Source organism: Hyperolius riggenbachi, chromosome 3 (assembly GCF_040937935.1).
Source record: "Hyperolius riggenbachi isolate aHypRig1 chromosome 3, aHypRig1.pri, whole genome shotgun sequence".
Lineage (NCBI taxonomy): Eukaryota > Metazoa > Chordata > Amphibia > Anura > Hyperoliidae > Hyperolius > Hyperolius riggenbachi.
In genome coordinates, this window is record NC_090648.1 from 497,254,406 (window position 1) to 497,268,387 (window position 13,982).

The following is a 13,982-nucleotide window of genomic DNA, read 5'->3' on the forward strand; positions in this document are numbered from 1 at the left end:
TAGGAAGAGCTAATTAGAGAGCAAAACAGATAAGGAGTGATACAGTCACTAGTGGTAAGCAGAATAATAATGTGCATAATGTCTTTCCACATGAAGAGTAGTGTGCACTTCAAGTGCTTAGGATCTGTTCTCATTTAAAGAGACACTGAAGCGGAAAAAAATATATGATATAACGATTTGGTTGAGTACTATGAATAATTACTAGAAGATTAGCAGCAAAGAAAATATTCTCATATTTTTATTTTCAGGTATATAGTGTTTTTTCTAACATTGCATCATTCTATAATATGTGCAGATTACACAACACTCAGCATTCAAAATGATTATTTCAGAGCAGTCTGTGAACTAATGACCTCTCCTCTGGCAGAGGAAAAGTAAATAGTCCAGGAACAGTTGAGATAATGAAAGTCAGATGACAGCCCTCTCCACCACTTTGAAAGTAGCAGAGCTTAATTGCTTTTTTGCATAGAGATAACAACTGGAGTTTCTTAACTCTTCCTGTACTGGAAACAATTAGACTGATGTATCTGATCTTAATGTTTTATTTCTTAGCTGTACTACACATACAAATCATAATATCATAATTTCAGTGTCTCTTTAAAGAGGAGCTGTCAGCCATACTATCTTAGAACAAAAAAACACATATATAAGTAGATAAATACTTGCTCTACTTACATAACATATGTATTGCACTGTCCAGTTTTGATTTTAGTAATTTTTCTACAGTAAAAAAGAGAAAGTCCTTCTTAGCATTTCCCATTTTAAGGGCTCGTTTCCACTATTGCGGTGCAGAATCGCCTGGATTCCACCGCTGTTGAAATTCCATGAAATAGCATGCGGATGCGAATTTTTGCGCGTTTTTTGCCGCGAATTCGCATAGGTGAGGGTATATGCGAATTTAACCATGTCACTGCCTGTTTGAATTACATTGGTACCTATGCGAATTCGCATGAAAATTCGCATACCATAGCCGCATGCGAATTTCCTATTAAATACATTAGCGGCGATTCGCATGCATTCCACTCGCAGGCGAATTCGTTGGCTCTTTTGTGCGTTTTTTTACCGCTGAAAAAAACGCACCTCAACAACGCTACAGTGGAAACAGGCCCATCCACTTGCATTACATGTGCGAATCCGCATGCGTTGGACGCATGCGGATTCGCGATAGTGGAAACGAGCCCTAAGTGTGGCTATTTTGAAGCCAATTCTGATGTCATTTCCTCCCTTAGTCTCCTCTGCCTAATTCCCCCCCCCCCCCCCCCCCCCATTACTATAGAAAGTGCATTGTCTCAGTGTGAGAAATATTGGCCAATCAGAGAGGAACAGAGGTGTGGGAGGAGAAACAGGAGGGAAAGAGGCTTCAGCCAGTCAGTCTGCACTAGTCAAGTCTGAGGGGAAGTACAGATGTAAAAAAGGACATCCCAGCATGCCCTGCAGCTTCCTTTTTGTGTATCACATTTTGTGTGTACCAAATAAGAGTCAGGTAAACTGGGGAATGATCATTTATGAACAAAAAAAGTAATAGAGATTTTAACTTTTGGATTGCCCGGTTAGCATCCTTATTACTTGTTTACCAGATACAAATAAAGATTTGACTTTTGATTTTATGCCCGACAGTTACTCTTTAAGCGGAGGAACGGACATTTTTCGTCCATTCGCCACTCATCGAGTGAATGGCTTCTATTTTATGAGTTGGAGCCGTTCACACTTGTGAGCCTGCGAAGGATCTGCGGGATCGGATGCAGTAAGCGTGCCGCACTTCTGTGCAGTCTACGATAATCCCGGGCACACAATTGTGTTCCCCCATACAGACTATGGGGAGCACATCTGCCCCGGAGTACAGCCGGACCACAGCGGACCAACGGCTCCCGCTGGCCACACCTGGTCTGGAGCAAGTCCGAACACAGCCTAATTCTGCTTTCCGCTGTTTAGTGAATCTACCCCAAGGAGAAATAGATATTGAGAAACGCCATGTGAGAAATAAATGAGTTAAACGACAACGGAAGTGAGATGGATATGAAGGCTGCCATATTTATTCCCTTGCAAGAAATACCAGTTGCCTGGCTGTCCTGCTGATCCCCTACCTTTTTAATACATTTAGCCATTGGCCCTGAACAAGCATGCAGCAGATCAGGTGTCTCTGACATTATTGTCACATCTGACAAGATTAGCTGCATGCTTGTTTCTCGTGTAATTCAGACATTACTACAGTCAAATAGACCAAAAGGGCTGCCAGGCAACTAGTATTGTTTAAGAGGAAATAAATATGGCAGCCTTCATATACCTCTCACTTCAGGTTTCCTTTCAAGGGACACTATGGCGAAAAATTGTAAAGTTTAAAATATGTGCAAACAGACAAATAAGAAGTAAGTTTTTTCCAGAGTAAAATGAGCCATAAATTACTCTTCTCCTATGTTGCTGTCACTTACAGTAGGTAGTAGAAATCTGACAGTACCAGTTACCTGGCAGCCCTGCTGATCTCTTTGACCACAGTAGTGTCTGAATCACACACCTGAAACAAGCATGTGGTCCAGTCATAGCACTTGATCTGCATGCTTGTTCAGGGTTTATGGCTAAATGGTAGAGGCAGAAGACCAGCAGGGCTGCCAGGCAACTGGTATTGCTTAAAGAGTCTCTGACGTCTCATAAAATTCACGTTTTTATTTTAAAAATCACTTTAACATCATTGCCCTAACTAAAACGCAGCATCTCCGCGGCTGAACTCTAATAACTAAATCCTTCCAAACTCCCCGGGGCACACTGCGGGGAGCGCTTCCGTGAGAGGCAGAGCTATGAGCCGCAGCTCTGCCTCTACACGCATCTATCAGCGCGTATCTCCGCATCTCCCCCGCCCCTCTCAGTCTTCCTTCACTGACAGGGGCGGGGGAGAGGCGGAGATACGCGCTGATAGATGCGTGTAGAGGCAGAGCTGCAGCTGAAAGCTCTGCCTCCCGGGGCAGCACAATCCACGACCAGAAAAGTTGTGGATTTTGCGGGGGGGGGGGGGGGGTGAGTTTGGGTGGTTTCGTTAGAGTTCAGCCGCGGAGATGCAGCGTTTTAGGTAGGGCAATCATGTTAACGTTATTTTTAAAATAAAAAAGTGCATTTTATGAGACTTCAGAGTCACTTTAAAAGGAAATAAATATGGCAGCCTCCATTTTCCTCTCACTTCAGGTTACCTTTTAATTTGTTCCTTCATGTCCAGTCAGTAATAGTCCCAGCACTGAAACTTTACACTGATTGTTTGAACTATTTGAACAGTTTGAATATTTATCACTTCACCTCATTTCAGTTATTTGTGGTTTGTTCTTGTGGACAGTAGTAGACCCGCATGGATATGTATAGTATGTAGACCGAATCTGTGAGTTCTGCTTCTGTGAGCGTGGCATGACCTGTCTCCCATAATCCTTTGCAGCGTAAGGCCATAGAGCGGTTCTGCAATGAGGTGAAGCGGTTGTGCCATGCTGAGCGCAGGAAGGATTTTGTGTCGGAGGCGTACCTGCTCACGCTGGGGAAGTTCATCAATATGTTTGCCGTGCTGGACGAGCTGAAGAACATGAAGTGCAGCGTGAAGAATGACCACTCCGCCTATAAACGGTAAGAAAGGTGGCGGTAATTCTTTCTTGAGACAGGGGACTCACTCTCACATAACTGTATTTATTTATGCACTTTTTCTGCACTGAAAAACTGAGAACTGAGAGTTATTCATTGGGCTAGATCACACTTAATGCGTTTTTCACGCACAGAAAAAAAACCTGACATCCTCCGTATGTTTGTCTGCATACAGACACACATGGGCCAGCATTCCATAAGATAAATCAGTTTGGTAAAATTCAGCATTTGGGGGTTGATTTACTTTAACAAATAGCATGCCTTATCAGAGTTGACACACCTTATCAGAGTAGCATAGCGAGCGCTACGAACTTATACCTGCTAATTGGCAATGACGAGAGCTCCACTCGTCCTGTCCTGAGTGGGTCCAATCACTTTAAAGGACATTATCCCCGCACTTTGATTGGCCCAATAGCAGGGGTCGAGTCGTGCGTGAACGCGGGTGGCGTCCACTCTAGCATGTGCAGAGGGAGAGAGTGCATTGAAGAGGGAGCGGTGGGCACAGCGGGGAAAGGGGGACGTCTCTCCCCCCCCCCTTCCCTCACCTTGAGGCTCCCCCTTCCTCACTCTCCCCTCCAAAACTAAAATTTGCGGGCAGCGGGCGGGACTTACCTCTTCCTTGTTCCAAGCGCCGGGGAAGTAGTGATGTCTGGTTCATTTGAGCCGGTTCTTTCCTGTGAGTTGAGTGATTTGACTCATCACACTGAACCGAATCAGTTCAGTGGATGAGACAGGAACTGCAGCTGAATACAGTGTGCAGCTGCAGTTCCTGTCTCATCCACTGAACTGATTCGGTTCAGTGTGATGAGTCAGATAACTCAACTCACGGGAAAGAACCGGTTCAAATAAACCAATCACTCATGAACCGGAGATCACTACTACCTCCCCGGCGCTTGGAACAAGGAAGAGGTAAGTCCCGCCCACTGCCAGCCACCAGCAAATTTTAGTTCTGGAGGGGAGAGTGAGGAAGGGGGAGCCCCAAGGTGAGGGAAGGGGGGGGATGTCCCCCCTTCCCCACCGCTGTGCCCACCGCTCCCTCTTCTCTGCGCTGCCTCCCCTCCTTGTGGAGACATCTGGCTACCTATTCTGGGGGCACCTATAGACCTGGCTACATATACTGGAGACACCAATACACCTAGCTACATATACTGAGAACATCTATACACCTGGCCACCTTTTCTGGGGACATTTATACACCTGGCTACTTATACTGGGGACACCTATAGACCTGGCTACCTATGCTGGGGGAACTGCTGTCAGATTATCTGTATTTTTGGGGAACAGCTGTTAACAGATTAAGCGTATTTTGGGGAACAGCTGCCAGATTATGTGTATTTTGGGGAACTGCTGCCAGATTACATGTATTTTGGGCAGTGGCGTAGCAATAGGGGTGCAGAGGTAGCCACCGCATCAGGGCCCTTGGGCCAGAGGGGCCCCGAAGGATCCACCCTCTATCACAGTATTAGCTCTCTATTGGTCCTGTGCTTGTAATGACCACTTCTATAGATGCTTTGATTAGTAGTAATCCATAACAAACTGTTCCCCATCCTCTTCTTGCATCTCTGACACTGTGGTTGTCCTTGGCAGGTTTTAGTGCGCCGTATCAATTGTTATGTATAGAGTGCTTAGGGGGCCCCATTGTAAAATTTGCACCGGGGCCCATAGCTCCTTAGCTACGCCACTGATTTTGGGGAACTGCTACCAGATTGTGTATGTTTTGGGGGACCACTGCTGCCAGATTACATGCATTTTGGGTGTTACGTGTATTTTGTGTGATCCGCTGCCAGGTTTCGCGTATTTTGGGGAACTGCTTCCAGATTTTGTGTATATTGGGGGAACTGCTGCTGCCACATTGTCTATTTTTGGGGAACCACTTCCATATTATCTGTATTTTGGAGGAACTTCTACCAGATTATGTGTCTTTTTGGTGAAATGCTGTCAGATTACATCTATTTTTGTACACTACGGCAGAGCTCAAACTTCCCTGGCAGACCTTTTACACCACTGCTAAGGTCATGTATATTTGGCCCCACCCTTGACCACGCCCACATTATGCTTGACACGCCCATTTTTGACGCGCCGCGTGGGTGAGTCTACTCACCTCTTTTCCCAGGACTAGACCCCTGCCCAATAGGTTGCCTGTCAAGAGAAAGGCTGCCTAATGGGCCAATCAAAGTGTGGGGATAATGTCCTTTGGACCCGGAGGGGCTCAGGGCAGGACGAGTTGAGCTCTCATTATTTCCAATTAGTGGGCATAAGTTCATAGTGCTCGCTATCTACTCTGATAAGGCGTGTTCTTCTGATAAGATGTGTTAACTCTGATAAGGCGTGTTAACTCCGATAAGGCACGCTATTTGTTATAGTGAATCAACCACTTGGTATTTTACACTTTTTTTCCTTAATTCACAAATATTTCAAAGGAGCTCACAATCTAATCCTACCATAGTCATAGTCTAATGTCCTACCATATTATTATTATGTATTTATATAGCACTGACATCTTCTGCAGCACTTTACAGAGTACATAGTCATGTCACTGACTGACCTCAGAGTAGCTTACAATCTAATCCTACCATAGTCCTAGCCTAATGTCCTACCATATTATTATTATGTATTTATATAGCACTGACATCTTCTGCAGCACTTTACAGAGTACATAGTCATGTCACTGACTGTCCTCAGAGGAGCTCACAGTCTAATGCTGCCATAGTCGTAGTCTAAAGTCTGTACCATAGCATCAATTACCTTACCATTGTGTTTTGGTATGTGAAAGGAAACCATGGTGTTCAAATGAGAACCACACAAACGGGGGAAGACACACAAACGCTGCACAGATAGTGTCCTGGCCATATATCAGGACATGTCATGTGAGGTAGTTGGGGTTTGGCTCAGTGTTTTGAATGAAGTAATGAGTTTGTTTCTTTACAATGTTTCTCTCTGCAGTGCTGCCCAGTTCCTGCGGAAGATGGCCGATCCTCAGTCTATCCAGGAGTCCCAGAACCTCTCCATGTTTCTGGCAAATCACAACAGGATCACTCAGGTGTCTCCACCCTTTCTAACCCTCTTCACACAGTTACATAGTAAAGGAAACCTGCAGTGAGATGAACATAAAGCTCAGTAGCATAAAGCCTGGTACACTCCTTCAATGTTGATTGGCCAATGTTACCACCTCCATGGGGTATGAAGGCCAACAGATAACAGTATTTAAATGCTATGAGCAGATTCTGTAGGTGCGCTTTCATACTACATGGAAGTGGTAATATTGGTCAGTGATTGGCCTATCACATGTACCCGGCTTAGGATATTTTTAAACTTTACTAATAAAATACCTTTAAAGCTTCCACAGTGCAAGAAAATACCCAAGATGTTATTATTTATTGTATTTATAAAGCGCCAACATATTACGCAGCGCTGGACATTAGTTTAGGTTACAGACAATATTTAGGGGTGACATACAGCAATATGACAATACAGGAATACATGAAAACCAGATCACACAGCACAGTATGAGTACAAGGTAATGCTTAGTCACTGGATGGAGCATGGAGATCACACAGCACAGTATGAGTACAAGGTAATGCTTAGTCAGTCACTGGATGGAGCATGGAGATCACACAGCGCAGTATGAGTACAAGGTAATGCTTAGCCAGTCCCTGGAGGGGAGCATGGAGATTAGGCAAGTTAAGGTCCGTACACACGCCGGACTTTAGGCAACGACGGGTCCGTCGTTGCCTCCCGCTGGGTGGGCGTGCCAGCGACAGTCCGGCGTGTGTACGCTCTGTCGTCAGACTGATACGGCTGTTTCTGAGCGATCCGCCGGGCGGATCGCTCAGAAACAGCCGTATCAGTCTGACGACAGAGCGTACACACGCCGGACTGTCGCAGGCACGCCCACCCAGCGGGAGGCAACGACGGACCCGTCGTTGCCTAAAGTCCGGCGTGTGTACGGACCTTTAGGCTCACTCAGATGCATAGCATGGGTGCACAGTAATGGAGGTGCCAGATCAGGTAGGACACAAAAGGAGGAGGACCCTGCCCAAAGGCTTACAATCTAGAGGGAGAGGTAGGGACACGAAAGGTAGGTGACCAGAGTTCAGCTGTGGGTTTAGAGCAATTGTGAGGGGTGATAGGCCAGAGTGAAAAGGTGAGTTTTGAGAGCCTTCTTGAAGATGTTGAAGGAGGGGGCTGCCCTAATGTGTGGAGGTAGAGAGTTCCAAAGTGTTGGAGCAGCTCTTGAGAAGTCCTGGAGGCGTGCATGGGACTGGGTGATGCCAGGGGCAGACAGGCGAAGTTCATTGGAGGAGCGGAGTGAGCGGCTTGGTGTGTATCTCTGAGTAAGATCAGAAATGTAGGTTGGGTAGGTTTTGTGGACAGATTTGTAGGTCAGACACAGTATCTTGAATCTGATTCTGGACTGGATAGGAAGCCAGTGGAGGGATTCACAGAGGGGAGCCGCCCTGGTGGAGCGATGGGAGCAGTGGTTAATTCTAGCTGCCGCATTCATGATGGATGATGGCAGGGCTATTCGGGTCATAGGGAGACCAGACGGATATGTTTGATATTTCTTTTTACCTACTTTTTGTTACTTTTTAAATTGCAAAGTACTAAAAAAACATTTTTATATAAGGTGAAAAGTTATCTCCTGGTAGAAAAAGTGAATTGTTTAAAGAGAAACCGTGACCTAGAATAGAACTTCATCCCAATCAGTAGCTGATACCCCCTTTTACATGAGAAATCTATTCCTTTTCACAAACAGACCATCAGGGGGCGCTGTATGACTGATATTGTGGTGAAACCCCACCCACAAGAAACTCTGAGGACCGTGGTACTCTTGGCAGTTTCCAGTCTGTGAACCTTGTTGCATTGTGGGAAATAGCTGTATACAGCTGTTTCCAACTGCCAAAACAGCAAGCAGCAGCTACATCACCTGCCAGCGGTAAAAATGTCACCATGTGATAAATGCCAGAATGTAAATCAGGGATTTAAAAGATTTCACAATGGGCAAACATTTATACATAATTATTGTAAAAATGAACCACTTTTTTTATTACATTATTTTCACTGGAGTTCCTCTTTAAGGTCCCAAGGCTTTACTCTTCAAATATTACAGTTTCCCAGCTGTCATGCTCATGCTTTGGCTTCTGTTGTGTCTAAAAGCCTCAAATGGAACGTATGCAGCCAGGGCTGGTTCTAGACTTTCTGCTGCCTGAAGCAAACTGTAGACGATCTGTCCTCCCCCTCCACATAAACCCCATCGCCGGCGAGAGATCACCATGGCCAGTCAGAGGGAAGCTTAGCCACGCGACCAATCAGGCACCGTCATTGGGTCAATCACTGCACTCGATCTGTAGCAGTGACCTATCAGACTGGCCGTGGTGATGAGATTTTACCGTAGCAGGCCTCGATAAGAGGCATCCATTGACAACTCGCCTTCTTATGATATCATAGGGAAGGGCGGCAGGTGCCAACGGTCGAATAAGGTCAGGAATGAGGAGGGTAGAGTGTGTGCCAAGAATGCAGGTGGGAGAGTGGAAAGGAAAGGAGGAAGGGCGCCAGGTGGCCAAAACTGTTTGTCCAAACGCTGCCCCCTAGATTTTTCCATTCAGGAGGGTTTATGTTAGGTGTATGCTTCTGTATGCAGCCAGTGAAGTCAGACAGAATCAGAACAGCTGAGCTGCCTATTTGTTTATAAAATATTTAAGGGAAACTCCACTCAAAAGGTTTTATTGTAGATTTTGAAAGACAATGGAGAAGCTTTAGAACCTCTAATAGGTTTTTATGCCTGTCCTTGATTCAATTTTTTGGAACCCCGCTGGTTTCGTAATTAAATATTTTGCAGACCATGAGCAAGAAGGCAGATGAAGGTATAGGTAATTGATACCTATAATAGACTTTTTTTTATAATGGCAAGTTTTTGAGAAAGTTCAGGTCTCTTCAATAGTCACTGTGTTTACTGCTTCTGTCTGTGGCTACAAGGGCAGAACCCTCTGCTGCAGTGACAGTGGTGACACAGGTAACAGGTCCACTTTAACCAGTTTAGCTTTTAGGACATAGCTCCCTCGTCCAAAAATGCATGCTGGACATAGGAGCTACATCCATGAAAAAAACACCACCGCGGCCAATCACGCGTTCACCCCGGGCGTAGTCGTCGCCCCCCGTAAGCCCGGAGATCAATGATTGGGAATGCAATTCCCATTCATTGATCTAAGTCCCCGTGTCAATGAACGCCGGGATCAATGATGCCACATCATTTTGATGTAACACATCCACGCATTACTTCCTGTTTAGCATACTAATAGTAATGTGCGAGGACATCTTGAGGCCAAATAGTAAAATTACACTTACATACATTTATTCATTTATTTTACAAAACAGACCTACACATATTTTAAAATTAACGCCTTACTTCCCACACTCTCCCACGAGTACCCAAATAAAACTTTTGAAAAAAATTCAATTAAAAAAAACATAGTTACCTTAGGGTCTGAACTTTTTTAATATGCATGGACGTGTAATTAGCAACAGACACAAAACTGAAAAAATGTACTTTTATTTCCAAATAAAATATTGGCGCCATACATTGTGATAGGGACATCATTTAAACTGTGTACTAACCGGGACAAATGGGCAAATACAATACGTGGGTTTTTATTACGTTAGAGTGTATTATTTTAAAACTATAATGGCTGAAAACTGAGAAACAATTAATTTCTTTCCATTTTTTCTGAATGCTCTCGTTAAAGTGCATTTAGGAAAAAAAAATCTTAGCAAATGTACCACCCAAAGAAAGCCTGATAGGTGGACGAAAAAAACAAGATATAAATCATTTTGTTGTGATAAGTAGTGATAAAGTTATTGGTTAATGAATGGGAGGAGCACTGAAATGATAAATAAGGTGAAAAAACAGTAAATGCTGAAGCGGATCTGAGATGAAAAACTAACTATAACAAGTAACTTGTCTATATATCTTATCTAAAGTTTACATGGTTTACACAGCAAATCTAGCTGCAAACATCTTCAACAGTTTGATTATTTATTCATGTAATACAATGAGGGCAGCCATGTTCTGTTTGTCACATTACACACAGGCAAAGCTGATTGCATCTCCAGCTCTGCCTGTGACAAATTCACTCTGCTCTCCTCCTCCCTCCTCCCCTCTGCCTCTGAAATCTCTGGCTAGTAATACCACCTCCTCCTCCTCCTGCCCAGACTGAGCTCCCATAAGCCCTTGCCACAGTGCCAAGGCTCTCTGAAAGAGCTGTGGGCAAGGCTTGTTTAGTTTATAGGGAATTAGAGTATTAAAACAAAACAAGAAAAGTATTTGGCTTGAGGAATGCCCTATAAACTATATGAAAAGAACACAATTATGCAATGAGTAAAAGTTTATCTCGGACCCACCTTAAGGCTCATATTGCACACACAGGACAGGTGCACTAGATCCGTGCTGTTGGATGGATCCCTCCAGAGGTGTCTCATGCAAGGCCGGAAATATACTTTTTCGGCCCCTAGGCCAACTTTTCTTGCAGTTCCCTTCCATGTACAGACCCCCCCCCCCCCCCCCCCATTCCTTGTGCAGCCCACCCATTCATGTACAGCAGTCTCCTTCTGTAGTATACAGATCACTTGGGCAGCAGCTCCCTGTTTCCATATGTTGCTCCTTATTTGCAACCTCTGTATTCCATTTGCAGCCTCTTCTTCCATATATGGCAATCCCTTGTCTATGGCCAGCCGCCCCTTGGCCAGCTGCGGTTGAAGGCCAGGGCCTTGGTGGCCTTTCCAGAAGTCCGTCCCTGGTCTCATGCCGTTCTGCAGTACAACATGGACCTGTACATTTCCCAGACAGTGGATGTTTAAACATTCTTTTCATAAATGACAGCCATCTGCAATAGACACTGCATACATCAGAACTTGGAATAATTAGCATCTCATTGGCCATCAGGATTGTGCAGTTATGAGAGCAATAGAGCAATGCATTATGGGTCTTTCTCTGTGTGGTTGCAGTGCCTGCACCAGCAGCTGGAGGTGATTCCGGGCTACGAGGAGCTGCTGGCCGATATTGTCAACATCTGTGTGGATTATTATGAGAATAAGATGTACCTGACGCCCAGCGAGAAGCACATGCTGCTGAAGGTAACCCGCCTTAATGATGCATTCTGGGTAAAGAGGAGGAGCTCACAATCTAATCCTACCATAGTCATAGTCTAATGACCTACCATATTGTTATTATGTATTTATATAGCACTGACATCTTCTGCAGCACATTACAGAGTACATAGTCATGTCACTGACTGTCCTCAGAGGAGCTCACAATCTAATCCCTACCATAGTAATAGTCTAATGACCTACCATATTATTATCATGTATTTATATAGCACTGACATCTTCTGCAGCACTTTACAGAGTACATAGTAATGTCACTGACTGTCCTCAGAGGAGCTCACACTCTAATCCTACCATAGTCATGTCACTGTCCTCAGAGGAGCTCAGTACTGTACATTGTGTACTGGATCCCAGTTCACGATTCAGAATGACACTTTGCAAGTATATTTTACAGACCGTATGAATGACACTTTTCCTTCTCCTTCCGGCAGGTGATGGGATTCGGACTGTACCTGATGGACGGAAACGTTAGCAATATTTATAAGCTGGATGCTAAAAAGCGGATAAACCTCAGCAAAATTGATAAGTTCTTTAAGGTGATGTCTAAAATTCAGGAAGTGTCTTCTTTTGCATGTGTGTACGTCTTTCTAAGTCACAGTTTATAAAGTAATGCAGGTACAGTGCTGCCCAAAATTATTCATACCCTTGGAACATGTTGACTTAAAGTTACCTTTATTCAACCAGCTAGTAAGTTTTTGAAGAGAAATTACCTAGGTGTTTCCCAAAAGATAATAAGATGATGTACAAGAGGCATTATTGTGGAAAAAAAAAAACATTTCTCAGCTTTTATTTACATTTGAGCAAAAAAGTGTCCAGTCCAAAATTATTCATACCCTTTACAAACTATCACAGTCTGTGAGAATATCCAAAGTTCTATACCATTCCAAATATTCCAAGCTGTTCTAAAGCACCCTAATTACCCTGATTAATTGAGAACAGCTGTTTTAATCAACTCAACAAGTGAAAAACAGAAGCTCCCTGCAGTTGGTTTGTGGACAGTCATGGCTAAGACAAATGAGCTCAGTGAGGACCTGCGGCTGCGCATTGTGGCTGCTCACAATTCAGGAAAGGGCTACAAGTCCTAAATGTTTTCAAGTTCCAGTGGCTACAGTGCAAAGTATCATTAAAAATAAAAGATGTTCTGCACTGTGGAAAATCTCAGAGGACTTGGTCGGAAGCCAAAAGTGACACCTGTGCTGGCCAGGAGGATAGTGAGAGAGGTGAAAAAGAACCCAAGGATCACCACCAAGGCCATCCTGGTGAATATAGACACTGCTGGTGACAATGTCTCAAGGCAGACTATCCAAAGGACACTGCACACTGCTGGGTTCCACTGATGCAGACCAAGGAGGATGCAACTTCTCCAGATAATGCACACAAAAACTCGCTTGGACTTTGCAAATGCTCATCTGGACAAAGAAGACTTCTGGTCTTCTGTATTATGTCAGATTAAACAAAAATTGAATTGCTTGGTCACAATGATGTTTCCTTCATATGGTGTAAAAAAGGAGAATTCTATAACCCAAAGAACACCATCCCCACTGTCAAACATGGTGGTGGGAACCTTATGATTTTGGTGGTGTTTTTCAGCCAATGGACCAGGGAACCTAATCATGGCCGTTTCTAGCCCCGTGCGGGGCGTGCCACCGCCCGGGGCACTGTTGGGAGGGGGGCGCTGTAATGGAGGGGGGAAGCACCGTAGCCGCGGGGAGGGCAGCCCGACCTCTCCCTTCCTCTCCCGGGCCGCCCTCCGTGCTCCCCCCTCAGATGTATATTGAGCAGCAGCAGCCAGGGAGGGAGCGCTGTATACAACATACCTCCCTGGCTCCAAGCGCTGCTCTCTCGCCGCCGGTCTTCTTCTCTCTGCAATGCATACACGCTTATACACACGCTGCTTCCTGTTTAGCCGGAAGCAGCGTATGTATACGCGTGTAGGCAGATGGGAGAAGACCGGCGACAAGAGAACAGCGCTTGGAGCCAGGGAGGTATGTTGTATACAGCGCTCCCTCCCTGGCTGCTGCTGCTCACTATACATCTGAGGGGGGAGCACGGAGGGCGGCCCGGGAGAGGGAGGGAGAGGTCGGGCTGCCCTCCCCGCGGCTACGGTGCTTCCCCCCTCCATTATGGAGGACAGCTAATTATCTAACCTATCCTGGGGGGCACCTACCTAATCTAACCTACGCTGGGGGGCAGCTACCTATCTAACCTAT

At 45.1% G+C, this 13,982-nt stretch overlaps 1 protein-coding gene across 7 annotated transcripts in view; it reads left to right on the top strand.

Moving 5' to 3' along the window:
• Positions 1–13,982, top strand: part of CYFIP2 (cytoplasmic FMR1 interacting protein 2) — a 133,004-nt gene that overhangs the window by 50,177 nt on the left and 68,845 nt on the right. For all 7 annotated transcript variants that reach the window (XM_068278276.1, XM_068278281.1, XM_068278277.1 and 4 more), the window contains 4 exons: positions 3,416–3,597; positions 6,556–6,652; positions 11,614–11,742; positions 12,204–12,308. In XM_068278276.1, coding sequence (XP_068134377.1) covers positions 3,416–3,597; positions 6,556–6,652; positions 11,614–11,742; positions 12,204–12,308 — 513 coding nt within the window. The remainder of the gene's footprint in view (positions 1–3,415; positions 3,598–6,555; positions 6,653–11,613; positions 11,743–12,203; positions 12,309–13,982) is intronic.